General features: G+C 40.1%; 2 protein-coding genes across 3 annotated transcripts in view; one reads left to right on the forward strand and one right to left on the reverse strand.

The window, feature by feature from the left end:
* Positions 1-21,881, forward strand: part of CYFIP1 (cytoplasmic FMR1 interacting protein 1) — a 76,557-nt gene that overhangs the window by 50,847 nt on the left and 3,829 nt on the right. For both annotated transcript variants that reach the window (XM_027674819.1, XM_027674818.1), the window contains exons 24-27: positions 8,889-9,032; positions 10,586-10,676; positions 18,516-18,646; positions 20,907-20,979. In XM_027674819.1, the coding sequence (XP_027530620.1) occupies positions 8,889-9,032; positions 10,586-10,676; positions 18,516-18,646; positions 20,907-20,979 (439 nt within the window). The remainder of the gene's footprint in view (positions 1-8,888; positions 9,033-10,585; positions 10,677-18,515; positions 18,647-20,906; positions 20,980-21,881) is intronic.
* On the reverse strand, positions 1,593-6,820 carry LOC113963572 (fibronectin type III domain-containing protein 9-like). Its single transcript, XM_027674820.1, has 2 exons — positions 6,400-6,820; positions 1,593-4,130 (listed from the first exon to the last, which is right to left on the reverse strand). Exon 2 carries the CDS (start codon positions 4,001-4,003, stop codon positions 3,332-3,334), a length of 672 nt encoding a protein of 223 aa, XP_027530621.1. The 5' UTR covers positions 4,004-4,130; positions 6,400-6,820; the 3' UTR covers positions 1,593-3,331.

Raw genomic sequence — 21,881 nt, forward strand, 5'->3', positions numbered from 1 at the left:
GGCTAAACACTTCCTGTGCACAAGCTCTGCACGAGCAATATGCTTGTATAAGTGTAATTAAAGAAGATTTTAGTTTGGCTCTCCAAGTGTTCACATATTCTCAGATATTTCTAAATGAGCCAAAGCATTTGGTCTATACTAATGTGTATTGATGCTTAGCATAGACAGTTATAGCAACATTCTCTTTTGCATCTAAAGTTCCTGAGCGGTATCTTCATCCAATTAGCAAAACAAAACCCCACAGATAAATCTTATTTCTTCTGGCTGAGGTGGAAGCAGAGCTGTCAGGTGAGAAGGGGCTGACCTGCAGAAGCTCCTCAGGCTTTTAAGTGAGCTGGAATATTTTAAAAGCTCATTGAGCATGGTCATTGAAATTCCTTTACTCAGGTAAGGTGAGTGTAGGATTAATGAAATTAATGTTAACAGGTTGGAATTTGGCAACAAGGAGTGGATGCATAAAATATTTAATAATGTACATATAATAAAGAGTCTCCTCTGGGGATTTGAACTAACTTGGCATGTTAATGAAATGCCTGGTTTTGTAGAGGTTGTGTAGACCAGCATTTCAGAGCTTGCTTTCTTATTCAGTATTTTCCAAAGATTTTCATGTTTGCATGTGTCCTGCATTTTATAGATGCTAACTCATTTGTTTTCTGAAAAACACCCCTTTTGGAAGGTACTTTTCAATGTGAATATAATGGTTTTTATCTACTGCTGGTAATTAACATCAGTCTGCACTATGTTGTAACTTGTTATGAGTTTGGTAATCACTTAGAGTGTTTGCCCCTTACTAGATGATGGTTAAAACTGGACAGTGAACTACCAAAACACAGAACTGCCAGAACAAACCTGAATGAATCTGTAATAAAACTTTCTGAGCAAGAGAGGAAGAATCATGTAGCTCTGTGAGCGTGTGATGGCGTGAGTTGTTCAAAGCTAGTGGAGAACACAGATGACACTCTGATACATGGCTCATTTGCAGTGGGTGCAAGATGGTTCATTGATTGTAAGATGATATAAATGTTTATCTAAGAAGTGCACAGTAAACTCTGTGGGTGGAATGGTTTTATACTTAGATGAGGTAAATCCCTTTGGGAGCACTTCTGTGGTACCACTTTGTCGTCTCAGTCTGACACAGACGTGTCTTTTTTGAGATATGTGTTTATGTACAAATAACAAAATTCAGTAGGTGAATTGCTTGAAACTGCTTTAAGACTGAACTGCTCCTTGTTCTCAATAGGATGTATACATGTGTATATAACATAAATGTATGGAAATATGTGTATTGGACTGCTTTAAAACCCACATAAAGAAACAGAGAAGTAAACAGGTTTTCAAGGGCCCAAGATGTTGGCAGAGATGAGAAGATGTGTCTTAGCTCTATCCCTTTAACATAAAAATCATCTTTTCTTTGATGAAAACCCGATCACGGGAGTGTTACCATTAATTTGATTACAAAAAGATACTAAAGCATTTTTTCTGTCCCCACTACCCAGCCACCGCTTTTCGGAAGTTAACCGTAGTGTTGGCTTCATTGTCTGAAGAGGTTTTTCAGTATCTGTTTCATAAAAGACCATCATTTGAAACAGTGGTACACTGTTATCATTCTCAAGTTTATTTGAGACTGATGTGCAAGACAAAGAAAAACATGTCAGCTGGAGGAAATTCTCTGTAGCAGGTGGACAAAACATTATGGCTAACTTCACACAATACAGATGCCTTTTGAACTGATTTCTAAAAGTAATACTTACCCCCATCAGCACACATTTCTGTGTGCCATGCTTATCCTAGTAAAAAAAAAAATAAAGAAGATGCATCAAACTTATGCCAACTTGTCTTCCTACCACTATGAGAGTTGATGCCTTTCACAAGTTGTGGGAATTGTTGTCAAAATAGAGTAGCTGAAGAGATCTGCTACCTGCTGTGAGATTGGGCACTTTCTTGCCAAAATTGTACACTCCCCTAACTTCCAGGGCATGGTGGAAAAGGATGGCATCTGCCCAGCTAACAGTTCTCCAGCCTTTACTGGTACAACGGAGCTGTATCGGTGAGAGCTGACTTCACACATACATTCATACCAATAACAATTTAAAATGCCTGCAGTCACAGTGTACCTTTGTTTTCTAGGCAAAATATCCTGTATTTTATATGTACTATATAGCAATACTAAGATTTATTATGTTTTTATGGAACACAAATGCACTTTAAAGATTTAAAACAGGGTGACTTACGCATGCAAGTCAGACAAGAGTTGTCATGTTGTGAGGGTGAACAGGTTTCTGTCTAAAGGACCATGGCACTTTGCCATGAAGCTTGAGGCAGAGTAAGATAATCGACAGGTTTTCTTCTTACAAAAATAAATTGTGTTTTTACTATCTTGCCCCCCTTCATTACTCAAAATGTACTGTGCTATGGGAAAGAAATTTGCAGCTGATTAGTGAGTTTTATCATTAAAACTGAAAGGGAAAGAGAGAAGGAAGGACCGGGAGCTGCTTCTCTGAATTCCATTTCCTCTGCAGGGAGTCGCTGGCCCATGGAGCAGAAGGTAGTTTGTGGTGGGAGCAGAAGAGTGCAAAGTATGATAACTCAGGATGTTTCCTTAATTAGAAGTGTCCTTACAAAGTCACTGCGTTGCATGTATTTAGACCAAGGGAAAATTTCAAAGACAAATGAAAGGATACCACAAAAATCCTGGTGAGTTTAGCTTACATGCTGAGACTGACCTCAGTGCACATGGGAGCTATGGAGAGCACCATGGACAGTGAAGTATATAATCTGAATGTAGTAGTTTGCAGTGTGTGGTTTGGGAAGCAGTTAAATTTGTACAAGTAAAACTCACACTGTCAAACCCCACTGCACTCTGTGTGTATGTTCCAGTTGCCTGTAGTGTAGCAGTCTGGGTTGCCATCTGAAAACTTCTACTCAGTCTTATTCACTCTAGTTAAAAAAAACAAAAACAAAAAGCGAAAAAAACCCACAAAAACTCTCGTGGTCACTTTTGATTAATTTTTCTATTTGCTTGCTGTTTTATACTAAAGAAAAGTAACCAAAAAATCCCCTTGAAATGTAAACCAATTATTTGCTACATGCTTCATTTTAAAACAATGGAGTGTAACTGAAGTGCTCACTTCTTGGGAATGTGAACCTTTGCTTCTGAGTACTTCTGGATGCATGTAGATTGTTGGAAAGGGATGTGACAGCAGAGGTACAACTGAGAGCGCTGGGGTGAAAAATCAGAGCTCCCTGTTGTGAGCGCTGGCAATGCATGTGATGTGTTGGAAGCAGTTGGGATATCATACGTAGTAAAAATCTTCTCCCTGACAAAGGGTTTCTAATTTATAGCAGAGCACTGTCCTCTTACTGGGACTTGTTCCCGACTTTGGGAAGTCGACATGACAGGCTCATTGCACACAGAGGGATTCTCTATGATTGTGGCCAGCTGGATGCCACCTGGATGCTTTTCTTCAGTGTCCTGCATCTGTTGTCTCTGTCTGCTGAACTCCTCTGAGGTGTAAGCCATGCTTTTGGTCCATGCCTCCCCGTGGTCTTGTTTGGAGGTCCTGTTTCGTTCTTGCAAGCGCTCATGTCTCCTGCGGCACAGGAGGTGCAGGCAGCCGTAGAGGAGGATTGCAGCAATGATGAGGAGCAGGACGCTGCTGGTGAGCCAGATGCCCAGTGCCAGCTCTTTCTTGGTGTTGCTCGCAGATGCTGGGTCTCGTTCCAGTGTGTTAAACACTCTGCACTGGTCACTGGAGGGGTTTGCGGACTGGCAGGTCACGCACATGATGTATGTAGTTAGTGGAGTTAGGTTTTCAACAACAAAGGAGGAGCGACTGGTGGGCACCCTCTCTTCCTTCTGAAAGCTTTTTCTTGAGTAGCTGGATAGCATGTTGTTCCAGTTAGGGTGGTACATGATGCTGTAAAAGCTGTCAACACAGCTGGCCATTTTTGGCCAAATTACCATTGCCGTGTTTCCTGTGATGTTTTGGATGGTTATTCCCATCAGTATGTTGCTCGTGTGTTTTTTTCTCTCTTGATGCTGATCTCCCTGTGGAAAGGGAAGACGTTCTTTGGAGGTAACTGAGAATCCGCGGCACTGAGGATGTTGTGTGGATCTTAATCGCAGTGCTCTGTAATTTAGGAATGGAGTTTGTTAGGAAAGTATGCTCTCATCTTTGGTACTGCAATGTAAAACTGTGAGATTAAAGTTCATGGAGTTTGGGGTATTTTAAAATGTGTATTTCTCTTCCAAGTGAAAGGATAAACATAAACTTAGAGAAATTCAATCAGAGTTGCTGCCTGTACAAGTGACCAGTTTTACCTTTTCTCCATGAGACAGTGAATTTTTGCAGAATTTGCAATCAGGGAATCACTTCCTTTTACATTTTTTTCCCAGGTGATAATGGAAAAATGCAACAGTTGTTTTTTTCTCTAGTCTGAGTATCTTGCATTTTATGTTTAGTGGAAAAAGAGGGTTGGCAGGAGTGGATATTGAGGGATAAATGCCTCTACCATCCACAAGTCTTCATTTTTGCCAGTCACATTCAATTGAAGAACAAAATAGTATTTGGAAACATCACTAGACATTATTTTGTCTCCAGTATTTTACATTAGTTTCTTATTCACAAATATGAATATGAGCACCTATCCTATAAAGACCATCTGAGAGAGTTGGTACTGTTCAGCCTGGAGAGGAGAAGGCTCCAGGGAGACCTTACAGCACTTTCCAGTACCTAAGGTGGGCTGACAGAACAGCTGGAGAGGGACTTTTTACATGGGCAGATAGAGATATGACAAGGAGCAATGACTTTAAGCTGAAAGAGGATAGATTTAAATTAGATAAGTAGATATTAGATAATTAGATAAGAAATTAGATAAGTAGAAATTCTTTACTGTGAGGGCAGTGAGGCACTGAAACAGGTTGCCCAGAGAAGCTGTGGAAGGTGTCTGTGCCCATCACAGGGGTGTTAGAACTAGATGATCTTTAAGGTCCATTCCAGCCCAAACCGTTCTGTGGTTCTATGATACGCTCCATTTTTTGCTGGCGAATTAGCACATCTGTAGCTACTGCGGCTCCACTGCGGCAGTGGCTGTGATGACTGTACATTGGTGGTATCAGTATCACAATATTTAGTCTTGATTCTAGTCAGCCTCTTGGAAAAGCTTTCTCAAGTTAAGCTTAGTGAAATACAGCTTTCACTGTAGCATACCTCTTGGAAAAGTAGTGTGTTTTTTTTTTTTTAATTACTAATAGTCTTTTCTGTTCTAAATGATTTAATGTAATCCCATAGTCTGTCTGCCCTGAACTTTTCCTCCTCATAATAAAATTCAAAATAGAAAACCTGCCAGTATTTTGAGATTTTCAGTATACGTTACCACTGTAAAAAGTGAAAGGAAAGCATCTATTTTGTGCACTTTTCTAAACACATCTATGAAAGAATATATAATAACAGCCAGTGGGTATTTTCATTTGGTTTTGCTTTTACTGTTGTGAGTGTAACTTTTGAAAAAGAGCCTATCTCTTCATTTGTCTGTTTCCAGTGGCACTCATGTGAAAGTTTTTCTTCCACTTTGAAAGTTTCTTACTTTTTTTATGAAGATAAATGGCCATGACAATAACACTGTATTTAATTGTTTATGACTTCATTATAAAAATGAATTTGTTATGATCAGATTTAAAATGTTACTCCTGGCTAAATAGCAATTAAGTATTGAAAGTTCTCTGAGGAAGAAATCTTGTAAGATTTGCTCATAACATGTTCTGAAATTATTCTGTAATACTTGTATTTTATACTATATGGAAGACTGGAAAAGTATATATGATTTTAGTGGGATTTTGATAGTGACATTACATTAATAGTAAGAATTCTATGCCTATTTATGTATGAAAATTGTTGCTCAAGGCTTTTGGGTTATACTTATTGGGAAGTGAGAAAAAAATGGATATGAATGATCTGAGTAGATGCTACTGTTCTAATTATGTGGTAAGTGCACCCTTTTAATACAGAAACAATATAAAGGAACTGAGTTTGCTATCAAATAAACTTATCAGACAGACACATTTTGGCATCTACCCAGCTACTGCAGATACTGAAATTGGGTGCATTAGTAAGATCAGAGCTTTTACTTTCTCGGCTGTCTTCTCTTTAGCTGGTATATCCCTAGCACTTAAAATTATAATTTATTTGTTTTTAGAACACTTCCTAACACAGCCTAGAAACAATAGTTTCATCAATTTAATCCTCACAGCATTTTGTAAGTAGAATGTTTGGACTGTAATTAAAAAACAATGATACATTTCTAACGTTACAAAACATCAGTTATTAGAAGACAGTTATTGGCATGTAAATGTTTGGAAAAACCATTTGATGTTTTATGGATTGTAAAGTCAGTACTTACCGTCACTTCCTGATGGAAATTTCAGAACAGAATTTTCATATGACGATGCTGCTGTGAAAATGATTTAGACACCAAGTTTTCTGTATCCCTTTCCACATGAATTATTTCCTGACTGATCTCTGTTTGCCAGTTTGCTTTTTCTTCCCCTCAGATTCCGTGGACTGAATTCTCATTGCTTGGTGATTTCAGCTTTTTTCTCCGATGCTGCTAGTGGCATGGTTTCTTTGTCTCCTCCACTTAAATTCATGCAAGAGCACATCTTGTCTAAAGATGCTGTTGCCTGGCTTTTCAAAGACTATACAGGAGAAAAAAATAATGTCTTTCCCCCCCTCTCTTGCTTGCTTCCCCTTGGACAGTGTACTGCTTGAGCATCCCTGTTATATGCTCTTGTGCGTGGACCAGTGATGCTGTGAGTGATTAATGTTAGCTCTTAGATGACATCAGCAACTAACAACTCCTTTTTTTTTTTTTTTTTTAATTTAAGTAGGGGAGGGAGCAAGTATAGATTAAAAAATAATGAACAACAACTTGCCTTCCCTCCCTCTCCACCCCCACTCCTCTTTTGTTAGTGGCTTCTTCCCTAAGGATTTTATGCTTTTGTGCATCATGGGGGGGGAAGTGGTGGTGGTGTGTAATAGTGTTTTCTAAATCCCTTCTCACAGTTCATAAAGCTCCAATAATCCAGCGTTTACAGTGTACCATTTTAGGTACTCCCCCATGAGGTTTACATTAAAGAAAGATGTATTTTTAGATTGGCTGGCTTCTTATTGTTATGTATAGGCGAGTTTTTTAAATACTGAAATCATGAGTTTAGGGCTTGCTTGTCTATGACAAATTTTTGCTGTCTGAAGAGAAGTTCCCTCCCCTTAACCTCACAGCAGTAAAAGGCTTTAACCTACTGAAGTAAAATTCTCCTTGTGCTATAGTCAAAATAGGTAGTTCGGACACGTTTGTTGTGGAGACCTACCTGATTGGAAACATCAAAAGCAAAAGAGGAAATCTCATCTTTTAGGGGCAGTTTTGTAAATGCTTAGTGTACTAGGACGTTGATCTGCACATCTGTTCTTAAAGTTTTCCCAGTTTTCTCCACTGTCTTTGCCCCGGAGCCCTTTTCCATATGTGGAAAGCTATGGAAATGCACAGGTTGTACTAGAGGGATGCCGCTTTAGACTGTCCCCCTGGTGGGACATGTTTGGAGTTTGGCCTTTTAGCCAGCTCTGATCTAATAGCAGGACTCTGCTATGTATTAGGATTCTAATAATTATTCAAGTGTCTGTTTTAGTTTGCATCTAGAATGCAATTTTTAAATTTCTAAGACCACAGTTGGAAACTAGTGTTTATATAGAGATTTACAACATAAATAAAAATATGCATTTTCGATCCTGACTGCTTCTAAAGATGGTTTTTAAGTCCTTTTCTGTTATGAGACTAAAATCCTTCAAGGGCTTGGTAGAATTTCATTACTTGAATTCCTAGTAGTTTAATGCCATGTTTTACAGTATCTGGTGTTGACTTGCATGGGGAATTAGGGCAGGATCTGCATTGAAGGGAATGTTCTTCCTGGAAAATTTTCTGTTACAGCTGTGTGTGAAGTTAAAAGTCTAATAGTATGCTGTTTTCCATGTGTGTATTAGAGAGAATGAAACTGCAGAAAATAAAAGGAAACACAACAGTGCCTTCTGTAAGAAAGGACAAAGAAAGAGCAGGATTCCCTCTTAATATTAAATTTCAGGATATTAGGAGAACAACCCAGTTGCAGAAATGGAGGATGTCAAGTTATCTGACTCCTCTCTGATCTGTGGCTTCAGCAAACAGTTCTTAAATCCCCATACAGCACCAGTCCATACACTTGTGTTCTCTTTCATAGAAATAAATGATAATATGGCAAAGCACCTTGTCCTATTTATACAGCTCTTGAAGAATTTCCATGAGGTTACATCCCAAACTTAGATTTGCTTTGATCTTGTGTACACCTAAGGGGTTTGAAGAGGAAAGATCCTTATTAATTAGTTGCAGAGAGCAGTAACTGCAGAAGGCTTTTTCTTGGAGGTGAGTACTTAGAGACTTAAAACAGAAAATTGAAGTAACTTCTTTCAAGATGTTTTGTGCATAAAATGGATGATATAGGAATAGAAGCTGTGCTTTAAATTCAGGGATCTGAACATTGGCTTTGACTACTCTTAAGCCTTTTATACTCATGTAAATAAAAAAATACAAAAGAGGAAATGTTCATGGCTTTATAAATGGTAAATGGAAGATGTCTGGTGGGAAAAAAAAAAGTGTTTACAACTTTGTCTTGCTAATACAGAGATTTTGGTTGAAGTTCCTGCCTTATAAAAGGGAAACTCTGTTATTAAACTTTCCGGAGTGACAGTGGGATAAAATGTTATTTTAGTTTTATTATGCTTTAAAACATTGTTTAAATTATATAATTATAAAGATACAGGCAGACAAAGTTTCCATTAATTGTATGTGTTCTCTCATTTTAGGCATTGAATCTGGCATATTCCAGCATCTACAGCAACTACAGGAATTTTGTTGGTCCCCCTCACTTTAAAGTCATCTGTAGACTTCTTGGATATCAGGGCATTGCTGTGGTGATGGAGGAATTGCTGAAAGTTGTCAAGAGCCTGGTATGCTAATTGTCTTTAATTTTCTGCTATTCCAAAGGGTTTCTGGTAGGAAATGTCTCAGGGAAAACAAAGTGAAAATAAGATCTTGGGTAAAAATAATTAAAATAACTTCCATTGAGGTTCAATATAAGCTGGGCTTGACAGTCTTGTGCAAGCAATAGATATGCCTTGGTACCCTGAGCAGTGTTTTGAAAACCTGGATTCTTCATTAGAGATTAATTTAATTTGTGGAGACCTATGATGTTAGGGCCTAGGTAGACTCTGGAAAAGTGTGAATATTTCAAAGTAGTTGATTTCAACTTAAAGACCATACTGTAAATTTTCTTTCTTGATATGTTTTTGAGAACAGCTGGAGTGTGCTTTCTGCCTTGGGCCTAACTTCAGGACTGTCACTAATGACATCATTAGTAGATGACTCAGTAGATGACATCATTAGTAGATCAAACAAGCCAGGTTTGATCTCCATGCTTGATCTAGCAGTGGTGCTTGGACCAGATGTTGAAGATGTTACCCATACAGCCTGGGTATCCTGTATTGGAAAGGACCTTTTCTGTAACTAGGAGGAGGTTGAGGGGCTGGCTGTTTGCTATATTATTAGTGTCTATATATACAGCCATAATGTACTGCAGTTAATTTAAGCCAAAGAAATTGTATTTTCTAGCCTGTCCCTGTTGCTTGTTAGAAGCTTCCTGCCAAAAATCCAACTGGGGAAAACTGTGGCATTCATAATCCCACTTCAGGCACTTGACACATTTGGCAGTTTGTTTACAGTAATTCCCAAAATGTTCTAATTACATTTTTGGTGTTCTAGAAGTGCTGTAGTCTAATCTTCAGGGAAAGAGGAAATCACATATATTTTTCAGGGTTTGGGTGTTGAGTGTTGGTTTGTTGTGTTTCATGAGGGATTTTTTTTTTTAATAACTTAGTGGTAAATCTTCTCAATTCATTAAAGGTGGCATTGAACAATTAGTCATTTACAAAGAAGGTTAAAAGGCCTGGGGGAAGGTATCCTGCCAATGCCTGATGCAGATGCTCAGATGTGGGGAGATAGATAAGAGATAGGTATCTAGTGGGAGGAAGACAGACTGACTGTAGGCTGGGAACTGTGTCTCAACTGGTATGTCCAGAAGATCCAGTTTGGGCAGTTACAGTCATATCTGATCATCAGCTTTTCTCTCTTGTTGCTTTTGAAAGTATTCAAATGCTTTTTGAATAGTTTTGAAAGTATTCAAATGTAACTTTTTTGCCAAAAACCTGAAAGTTAGTTGGACAGTAGAGACAGTGTGCAAGACAAGAGCATGTTTTCATCTTTTTTACCTTCCTGACCTTACTGTTGTGCCACTCTTCTTGTAGCAAAAGGTGTCTAATGCCACATGAAGGAAAGTGAAGTTCTATCAATCTGAAAAAGTTGCCTTTTTAAATATGATGAATGGTGGAATTAAATGCAAGATTTTTAGAACTGCTTCAATTCACGTGTAGTTTGAATGCAATTCCTTGTAAAGTTTCTTCATTCAATAGCACTGACATGTTTGCATACATCTGTTTTCTCTTAGTTACAAGGGACAATTCTTCAGTATGTCAAGACCCTAATGGAAGTGATGCCTAAGATCTGTAGGTTACCAAGACATGAGTACGGCTCTCCAGGTTAGTTCATGTTTGGTGTTATCGTAGCAGCCTTAATAACATGATACTAACCACTGTCTTCTAGGTCTTGTATATATCTGTCTTTCCCTCCCTCTTTTGCCTCCTGTTAATCAACAGTCTGTGTTAGGCTTTGGTGTTTTGTTTTATTTTGTTTATTCCCACAACATGAATCATTGAATGCTGGGCTTTCTGAAATTACATAATAAAGTTTAAAGACTTCTGTCTTTTAAAGAGAGAGCAAAAGGATGACAATCTGTATATAGACAGTCTTAAGATTAATTGATCTTGAGCTGGGATGTTCACAATAGTTTCTATTTCAAGTCTTTCTCATAAGTGTGTTGAGCTTTTCCCTCTGCAAGTTAGCCTCTCACATTTTTTCTTTTAAAATGACTAATTTAGATAACCTTGATTCTCTGGAACAGCCTCTATTCCCTCTTCCTTTGCCCTTATCAAATGTCAGATAAAAGGAGTGATCTGCTGAGAAGCAAACTGGTCCTGCCAGAATAGTTATGTCTGAGGCTTGTGTGGGGCGCATCTTAGCTGCTCAGCAGGAGGAGTGACAGTTGCAGGAGAAGAAATGGCTTTGAAAACCACTTGCCACTATGGAGAAATAATTGGCTAATTAGTATTTATCACATTGTTCACTGAAATTTTGAATCTGCTTCCCCCCTTCAAAATATTCCTCCTCCACAACTTCTAATTAATACAAATTAATCCTTCCATGTGCCACCCACCTCCTGAGTTTATTTTTCCAGAGTTGCTTAGTTTTATTAAATGCCACTCCAGCTGGAATGAGGTTGTTTTTTTTCTGCTTCCCACAGTTTTCTTGACGCTCATTACCAATGTTAAATGAAACTGAGGCCTTACTAAGTGTTTCCTTCCTATTTTTCTCCCTAGAGCATAGAAATGGATGAATCATGGTAGTTAGCAATATAAAAATAACGTATCTGAGGCTTTTATCCATTCATTAAAGTCTTACCTCAAAAGCAGTAGGTATTCTCAAATGTAGATTATGCATCACCAGGGTCTGTGACGCTTCAGGTGACATTAGGAAGCTCATAGTCTCTTGCCAGAAATCCTCACCTGTAAGGTAAGATGGCAGGAGATGCCCAGGGGCTTTAGGAGAAACCTTTTTCTTAATGTTAAAAGGCAATCCATCCTATAGGAAAGGCAGAACTTTACTTATACAATGGTAACAAACAATTTGGACCTCATATTTACTCTTCCAAAAGAAATACCGTATGTTTAGATGCCTACTGTACCAAGAAATCAAAGCAACTCCTGTTTTTACAATGGAAGATCATAGCAACTAGAATTGGACTGGATCTCAAAACCACACCTGATTCTCTGCTCCTTCACTGCCCCTGTTCCTGTCAGGTTTTGTCTTGACACATGTAGTTTCTTTGTTCTGAACTATTTCTAGCAATGGACACTTAATAACCCCCTGGAGAGTCTCTTCCAAGAAATGGCAGAGACAGCCTTTATCACACTGTCTTGCCACTTCTGCCTTTTCTCTCAAAGACACCAGACAGAAAAGACTTGTGGAAGCTCAGGGCCCCTCTATCCCTCTCTCACGTCACGGGAGCATTGCATTGTGCTCTCTGACACCTACCCATCACGGAGCTGTCTGTCCTTGGAACAGCTCTGACTCATAAAGCAAAATGTTCTCTGTGATGGGGATGTGCTGTAAATTTTAGCCTTCATCTGATATCTGGAGAGGAACTGCCAGATTGTAGAAGGGGGGGCTCAAAGTGTGCTTGATTTCAGTCACTGTCCTCACCTTTCTGTGCTAAATTCTCCTCTGTAGCAGTCTTTGCCACACCTTGTTGATGTGTTTTGCCACAGAAAATGCAAGCCAATACATGACAACTGTTGACTGTTCTCTCCTCTGCCTCCAGAAGCTTTCTCAGAAGTTACTGGTTGTAGTAGTAAGCCTGAGTGCTATGGGATATATCTGTGTGCTGCTTCTGTTCTTTCATAACAAATCATTCAATCACTTAACTGGCACTACCTACATACACAGACCAGAACTGTGATTCTAGTCCCTAGATTAAATATGTAGATTCTCATCTCTCTTGATATAACATGCATTTATCAATTCAGAATTAATTTCCTGAGTCCATTCTCCACAAGCAAAGTGTTTTAAGTATGCTCAGTAAATAAGCCTCTAGCTCTTTCATACACTTTGGACTTTTTATTTGGAGAGCTTTGTTTGGTCTCTGCTAATTGCAATTCCTTGAGCCATACATAGTCAGCCTTCTAGACTTGTGGATTTCTAAATGATGGTTTATTCCTGCTAAAAGGAGCAGAGTACAGACAGTGGCATCAGAGTTGTTCAGGACTCCTCTTTGCCAATGAGTTTGTTTCCATAGGAACAGTCTAAAGCAGTGGGGAACTTGCTCATCTTGTACTCATAAAAATATTTGTCTAAAAATACATTAGGCATAAGGATTTTTAAAGGGACCTTTTAAAGTTCCTGAAGCTCTTAAAGGAGTATTTGCCTTATAAGAGTTTAAACTTGAAATTTCATCTTGAAGGTAACCTTTTCTTCTGCTATTTTTGAGTATTTGAACATGGCATTCCTGCTTTTGATGAATGAGTATCCTGCCACTCTGAAGTGTCGTTGAATACCATGAGGAAAGTAATTTGTCATCTCTGCTGTGAGATGAGGCTTTTGTCACTGGTATACTACCCCTCCAAAAGAAAGTTTCTTAAAAACTGATGAGTTTAGCAAGACATAAACTTGAAGAGAAAGTAACCTAATTGTGTATTTTTTCCTACGTATAGCGTTTCCATATTCTTTAAAAAAGCCCGAACAAAACCAAACCAAAAAACCACACAAAACCAAACCAAAGAAACAAAACACTCAAGCTGGTGCAGGACAAAACACTTGTTACCCCAGGCTATGATATCTTGAAATCCCATGTATTAACACCACAATTTGGGGAAGTCTCCCAATGCCCCGTGCTGCTGGCTGCTGTGTTCCCATCTCTCCCTGGGCTGATTGTACATCTGGCAACAACTTGTGAGCTGCTTCAGCACAGCAATCTGGCAAAAAAGAGGTCTTCCATGCCTTCTTTTTCTAGAATATTTCAGGTCAGACTGTAATAGGAACTTGAGCAAGCCTGCACTGGGAAGCATGGGGAAGAGCAATAGTGGCTGAAGGCTGCTGGGGAAGCATCACTTGGAGCGTAGCAGAAGGGTTAAGTAATGCTTCCTGTTATCCCAGGTTTTTGATCAAACTCAGATGAGTAGGAGAATAAGTTAAGTGGAGGCATGATGGCTTAAGTGCTCACTGGATGAAGGAAATGTATTCATAGGTCTTTCTGAAATCTATCCATTGGAGAAGAATTTGGGAGAACATCACAGACTATTTGAAAGACCTAAATCACCTGGTTGACTGCAAAAGGGCAGTAAGGACTCGTTAAATATGCAGAACAATGGGGTATTTCTTTCTAGCAAAATAAACACAATGCACAGGCTCCATGGTCACAATTGCTGGATACATGGAAGTGCTTAAACCTTATGAATATTTCTATATCAAGGAATGGCAGAACCAGTGATATGTGGAGTTAATGATGCCTCTTGTGAACCAAAGAAGTATTTGGAGCTAGTATTGAAAAGTATGAATGTATTGAAATGTATGGAAGTGAACATAGACTAAGGGTCATTATAGCACCCGATTTCTTGGGAGCAGTTTTCCTATTGCAGATTAGTAGATTTTATTTCATAATAGTCAAGTCAGTTCTTTGCAGAAAATAACTCAAAACACACTAGGCCAACAATTATATTAAAGATCCAGTTTGGTTTTAGTCAGAAATTCAGTTCACTTGTCATTAGTCAGAAATTAGCTGCTCATTTTTGTCCTAATCTTTTAGGTACCACAATTGTTCAAGCTCTGGAATGTGTTTGATTTCAGCCTGTAGGTGTGAACTGAGAAATGAAAGGTGACCAAAGTGGACTCCAACCAGCTTTGTGTTGCATGTGTTGATTTGCTTGAACTTCCTAAATGAATTAGTGTACAGACTGCACAACTGAAACTTGGCATCTGCTGTTTAAGTGCTGTTGGGATAGGATTTTGGAAGCAGAGAAGGAACCTAATCCTTTACTAATCCTCTGTACTTTACTGGATCTATTTTATATCAGCAGCCTTTGCTTCTGTTGAGATCTGTGTAAATCAGAAACTGGGATTATAAGATCAATTATTATGACACCTAATGTCACCCCATCTGCAGGAATAGAGGGATTTAATTAAAATTGCTTTCTTGGAGAGGAGAAGCAAAAACCTTGATTCATTTGCTTTGCAAAATTCAGTGTATATATAACTAACTCAGTAACTTATGATTGCACCCACAGATAAAATTAGGGGAAGGAGGAAGGTTGCATGCAGTCAAGTGAAATTAACTTTCCTAAGACACTTGTTCTTTTTCCAGGGCTTCTGTAGGCATGCATAGTATTTCATAAAAATACAGTTCTGTGTACTGTACACAGAAGTGTAATTGGGAATGCCATTGCTTGAACATTAATGAAAACATGATGACATATTTCTGCCACAGGACTCCATTGGGAAGCAGACTGTGCTTTCATCAAAAATAGCCTATGTAGCTCTGTAAACTTTTTTCTGTTTTGCTAGTAAATCAAGCCCTTGATCTAAAGGGAAGTAGTACACAGATAATGGCAGCATTTGAAACAATGCTAAATGCATGCTAAATACTGGCTGTCAGCTTTTCAAAATAATGTCACAATTTGTTCATGAATGCATCTGTGTGGGTGTGCATATTTATACATCTGTATATGGAGACTGGGGCTTTGGGTGAAGAAATAAGGAACTTTGCTAAGGATTTTGAGAGGAGCTCTGCCACCTGGACTGACTGTAAAAGAGAATATGTAATTTTTACGGTATGAACCTCAAGCCTCTCTGACTTCTACTATCCTGCTGCTTATGGGTGGACTTAATGGCTTGCTTTGGTGTCAGTCACACTTTCAATATGAGTTTCTTTTTGCTGTTCCTGGTTTCTCTCTGTGCAATCCCGCTTCTTTATATTTGCTGTAGGTGACATGGGTTATTCTCAGAATTTCACTGCCCATGAAAAAATTTCTCATCATCTTTCCAGACATCAATCTTTTTTCTGAAACTCCCCACAAAATCCACAGGCTGGACAGGGAACTGAGTGGAATCTGAAAACCCTACCCTTTTCCATCCTTGTAATGACCAATGATTGTTTCCATGTTGTAGTAGCAGAATTGTCCTTGCTGTTCTGCTCAGCTTCTGTTTCTAACCAAGTCGCTCTCCACTCACCATACAAGTTAAAAGGAAAAACATCTCCATAACTGTCCATGTCACCAATATCCTGTTTGCTCAGATAATGCTTTCTTGCCATGGTAACCCTGTGGAGAAGTCTACTCACTGTGTTTCAGGGAGTCTTCCAGCACTTCTGTTCATTCATCATCAATCTCTGTGTACGTGAGACAAATACTAAGACCAGAAGCATTGGTAGGTATTCTAGTTTGATTTCCTTTGTGGCACGGACTTAAGTTCAGGATAACACAATAGACTTTTGTTTCCAAAACATCTTGGTATAAGGATAGTATTTGACTTGACTTCTGCAGTTGATCCTTAGAAGATCTTTCTTTCTAGTTGTGGAAACCCTTTCATGAGCAAATACAAAGGAAATACTAGTGTAACTAGAACACACTGTAAACTTGTGGTAAAGCTTCCTTAACTTTGCATGGTTTTCCTGGCATCAAAAAATTTTTTGTGAAAAATTTTCTGCCTTTTCAACCTCATCTTTAAAACAGGAGTCCCAGTACTCAGCACTGCAGCATCCCATTGCCATGGTGGGCAGGTGTATTTAAATAACAAACACAAGTGTTCACTGCTCCTCACACACCTGGCAATTGCGACTGGCCTGTATTCCGCAGCGTTGAAAGAACACCGACAGCCTTTTCCAGAGCTTTTTCATTACGCAATCCCTCCCTGTGTTATGGGGAGGAGCGAGTTGGTAATGTGCTGGCATGACTTGTTTGCTTTTTAGCTAGACGTAAGTATGTTTTTTTTGAATAAATTAAGCTCAGCAAGCACTTGCTACATCTGACCTTTCTCCATTAGTTTTTCAGTTCTGTTCTTCTGTCGAGTCACCAGAGTACTAAAGTTAGGTCTGAAATTTATCTCCACTGAACACATGTGGGAACACTCATTTACTGCTAATTTTCTATTGACAAACACTTCTTTGAGATGTAACAGAGCCAGCCCTGCATCACCTTGTCATGTACTTTACTGATGTTTTGTGCTACTAGTTTTGATCACATAAGACTTTCTGTAGAAGTGTGGGAGTTAGCTACACGGTTCTCTCCTTCACCGTATGTTTTCAATTTCCTCTGCTGAATTTGAGGGATTTCCTTGGAATAGATAGGGTGCAGGCTGTATTTTATATTTGCGTGCTCCCCTCAGCTGTTGCCTTACTGGGTAGATATCAAACTCTAATCTCCTGCATGAGAAGTGTTCATCATTTGTATTGAAGAAGCACATGGGAAGGTGGTGAAGGGCATCTGTGTTCTCTTTCCTTGTCTTCCCTCAATTGCTTTAGATGCAATTGGGTGGAGATTTATCCGACTTAATTCAGTGTAATGGAAATGAATTGCCATATGCAGCATTCAGCTGGAAAGCTTTGTATGATGCATTTTCTTCTGTTATCAGCCAAGGGGTTTTGGTGGCTTTTTAAAAGGGGCAGGCTTGTGCAGACAGATGGACAAATGCTGATAAAAATTAACTTGTAAAAAGCTGAAGAGCTGTGTGTAGTTCTCTGCTCTTCCTCTCCCATCCCGCACATCACTTTAATCTCTGCGGTGCTAACCAGGTCGGGTCTCTGCAGAAGCTGCTGAGCCCATGGTTTCCTGGGCTTATCTCTAACCAAGGGACTGCACAACCTTTCTGGGGCTGAAGGGTAAGGAGCTGGAAGTCCACCAGTGTGTTAGGTATCACTGTTGTTTGGGAGAGGTTTGGTGGAAAACATATATGTTTGTGTAAATTATGTGGTTTTGAAAATCATAATTTTAGCTGGTTTTTATCAGCTTTTGGCAAAACTTTGACAGAAATTGTGTTCTGATTATGCTTGTCAGCAGGATCCAAGCCAGCAGAGCTTTACTTGGGATCTCTGTATTTAAGTGCTTTGTGAGGTTGCAGATCACCTCTGGCCCTGTGGCACTGTCAGTCATACCCTGACACTACCCCTGTTCCCTGTATCTTTAACTCTGCTCCTTGCTGGCCCTGTCATCCATGAAAATAGCAGCTGTGAATTGAGTGTGTCGGGTGGTGCAGCAGGTTGCAGGTTGGGGAACAGAGGCTAGAACAGGACTAATAGCAGACAAGAGCCTAGTCTCTCTTCCTGCTCCCGGGTATTTATTTCTTACCTCTTACACTGCCTCCATTTTGCATGATGTATGCAGTTAAAAAGGTCAGTGCACGACTGGCTTAACACTTCATAACCTCTGATTTTTAATGCATTTAAATGCTGCTTCTTTCAGTTTCCTCTGGGCTGCACATCTGGAGATAAAATCTCATGTGCTGATACATGGAGAGAGAACTCTAAACCTGCACCTTTGGTTAGTTTTGCTCTATACACTATATGTACACACATTTGTGCAACCTTTGAATAGGCAAGTTGGTTAGAAAGTCAGAGTGGTTTTGAAGCAGAAAGAAAAATTAGTCCCGGTCCATGTGACTTATCCACCTGCCCGGTATCCTTTGTCTGCTTTCCTGAGGTAACAAGTGTGTCTGTCACTAGATTTTATTCCAGTTCCTGAGATTTATTTATTTTTTTGCTTCTGTTTTGATTTCAGGTATCTTAGAGTTTTTTCACCATCAGTTGAAGGACATTGTTGAATATGCAGAACTGAAGACTGTTTGCTTCCAGAATTTGCGGGAAGTGGGAAATGCTGTCCTGTTTTGCCTCCTCATTGAACAGAGTCTGGTACGTGCCTGCTGTGCTAGTTTAAAATCCATCTGTCTCTCAAAATGTACTCTCATATTTTTGTTACTGACGTCATCAATAACAAGGTGGAAATCTGCGAGTTTGCTATTACTGATGGGCAGATGGGTAGAAACAGTTGCCTGTGCTAATCTCTTACAGTCTTGCAGGGGCTTTCATATCTGTGAGACAGCAGTGATGCCTGACTTTGCTGGGTGAGAGACATTACCTGAGGATCTAATATTGTGATCTTCACCATAAATTATAATCACATATAGTACTACTGCATTCAGTCACAACAGAGAGAGTCAGACTCTCTTTATGTCAGTGAGTTGTACATCTGGTACTGTTATATTCCTTTCCTGCATTCCATTCCTGTTGTCATCACAAAGTTAATGTGGACATCCTTGGACATCCCCCTTGCTGGTTTGATGGCTGACAGTGGTGCCCACTCTGGCAGACCTTCATCTGTCCTAGTGCGAATGAAGCTGTGAAATGTGTCCAGTCTTTCAGCTGGTTCCGATATATCTTGATTCTACTTCACACTGTGCAAACCTGCCCGCTGCTGAAGGCACAGTGCTACAGTTGCTCTTTATTCCTACCTCTAGTTTTCTTTTCCCACTCTTCTTCCACATTATTATTTTTTACTGTTCAAACAAAATGGCCAGCCCCTGTAATTTCTTTGTCTTCAATGCTTTTGGGTGCTTACAGAGGGAAAGGTGGGCATTGATAATGGACCAGAACAGCAACAGGTGTGCTGCCTTCCCTTTCTTTACCTGCCTTGTGCTGTTGAGACTGGGCTGGGGAGTCTCTTCCTGCTGTGCATACAGGCACCCTGCCCAGGCTGCGCAGGCTCACAGTGCTGCCGAGGTTGGACATCACACAGAGATCTTTGCTGACTGCAAACCAGCCACGTCATTTCCTCAGCAGGCTGGATGGGGGCCTGCTGTTGTACAAAAATAGATCCTCACGGAAGATGACTTCTCTAGGGTCTGTTAAAGCTGTTGATGTTAGATAAGGTAATGGAGACATGCTGTTCCTCATGATGTTAGAAGGATCCCTCCCTCATGGGGGAGAGTAATTTGAGGGCCAGGTGACAAGCAGCAAACCTGTATTCAATAATGGCATGAGTGAAACAGAATGAGAAACTGTATTACTCTGGATTCAGGCTGAGTGGGTATGTGGTAAAAGGCCAGGCAGGTGAGGACCCTAACTCCCTCCTGAGAGGATTGCTTGATGGTGTACCAAAGTGACACGAGCGTGGAGGTGCCTTCTTTGGGACACTGCCTAGGTTACACTTGCTAGTCATACACCTGTATTCACTGCCTCTCCTCTTGATTTTGCCCTCAGTCATGCCCCAATGTCCTGTCATGAAATTCCATATTTTTTCCATTCTGGTCATCCATCATAACTAATCTAGACTTTACCACAGTGCAAAGTGTAATTCTGAGTACATCTCTGCTAGTGGGTGGGTCTTGTTCATCTTGACTGCCTAACACATGCATTTTCCTGGTATTGACATCAAGGAATCAGACCTGGAAAAGGCACATGAGCCCCAGTACCCTAGCCTTGCCGAGAGTATAGCTGGTGAAGAACTCTTCTAGTATTAGTGTTGAGGGATTACAAATTAGTAGGGCCTCTGCTTCAAAAATGAGGAGTGTGTCTTAGCAAAGTCATGCATCTGCTTCTGGTCATCTCTGCATTTTCTCGGCACGTACATACAGCAGCCAAGAAACAGGAGACATCTGCCTCCCTTTTTCTCTGTCCCTAAAGATGTAAAATACTTCCTAAGACGTGGTTCACTGCTGCTATGTGTCTCAGCCTGCCTGGCAGGGAGATGCTCCCACTACGATAAGCTCCCTAGGATAATGGGTTGTGGCTTTGGTAAAAATAACCAAGCAGTGAGTCATCTTCTTCCCCTCTTTGTCTGCACAGGAGCCGTCTGCCACTTTCCCAACGAAATTACTTATTCTGCATTAGTTTATTTAATAATTACCCTGCCCTTTATGAACTACTAGCTGAGGGTGGGAGGAGAGTTGCTGGAGTTTGTTTGGGAATTGAAGGTAACCTGATGAAATCAAATTGTCTTTTGGAGTGATCCATGAGGAGGGAGCGGGCTCCCTGCAGTGGTGACGGAGGCCGGCTGCCCTCTTGTGTTTCTGCAATGGCATCGGCCTGCATTTGGAATTCTGTTGTGGGGTCTGGTGTGGTTTGGTGATTGATTCTTTGGTCCTAAATGCTTCTCATTTTCCTCTTGTTCCAGTCCCTAGAGGAAGTGTGCGACCTGTTGCACGCGGCACCATTCCAAAATATCCTGCCCAGGGTTCACGTCAAAGGTAACGGTTAAGTGAAAATACTTTCTTTGGGTAATGTTTTCCACTTTCCTTGCTGCTGCTGCAGTTTTGGTAAGTGTCCCCAGACACCCTTTACAACACCACTGATAGATGCAGGACAAAGTTCACAGATTGAGGTCTGTTTGCCTGGCTGAAAAAACAAGTGTTTCTTAGCAAGGCTCTGTGCAAATTAGAAGAGGAAGAGGAGGAATGCCATGATATGGAAAAGCAGGATGGATGCCCAGGGCAGTATTATCCTGCTTTGTGGATATGGTGAGAGGCTTTTCTGAAGCTGCAGTTCAGATTATAGGATTGTCAGTCAGATGGAGTAGGTTTGATCACACAGGGTGTAGGAAATCTGTCAGCAAGTAAGTAAATATCAATGGTTCCTGGTCCCAGTAGATTTTTCACATCCTTTTTACTAAACTGAGTATGCAGTAGTGAATATTTGCAATATTGCTTCCTTTGGTATCTGTTCTCCTCTTTCATCAACAGAAAGTGAGCTGTCTCCCCCTGCCCCCCCACCTTCTCTTCTTTCTGTGTTGCTTCTCTGTCTCCTTTCTTCTCCATTTCTTGCTGCCAGAGCAGCTGATTTGTTCTGCTTGGAGAAATCCCATCAGCTAGAAATCTGTGAGAATATTTCCAGGCTTACAGCAGCTACTTGCATTTCTGCATAAAACTAACCAGACCATTGTAAATGGTATTTTCCCATTTGTCAGAGAACATTTCCTACTTGCCAGTGTTGAGGGGGTGCCAGCTGCTTTTTCAGCCTTGCTATACACAAGATTCCATCCTCATTATACTTCACCTTCTAGAGACAAGCATTTTATGCATAAGGACAATTTAGTTGTCTTAGTACAAGTAGGGGTCAAATATGTCAGCAGCAGCATGATAGAGCCTTATAT

Source organism: Neopelma chrysocephalum, unplaced genomic scaffold (assembly GCF_003984885.1).
Source record: "Neopelma chrysocephalum unplaced genomic scaffold, ASM398488v2 Primary Assembly neopelma1_25, whole genome shotgun sequence".
Taxonomy (NCBI): Eukaryota; Metazoa; Chordata; class Aves; order Passeriformes; family Pipridae; genus Neopelma; species Neopelma chrysocephalum.

Bases quoted from the DNA above. Each gene is read 5' to 3' on its own strand.
- LOC113963572 (XM_027674820.1), bottom strand. From the start codon at position 4,003: ATGGGAATAACCATCCAAAACATCACAGGAAACACGGCAATGGTAATT.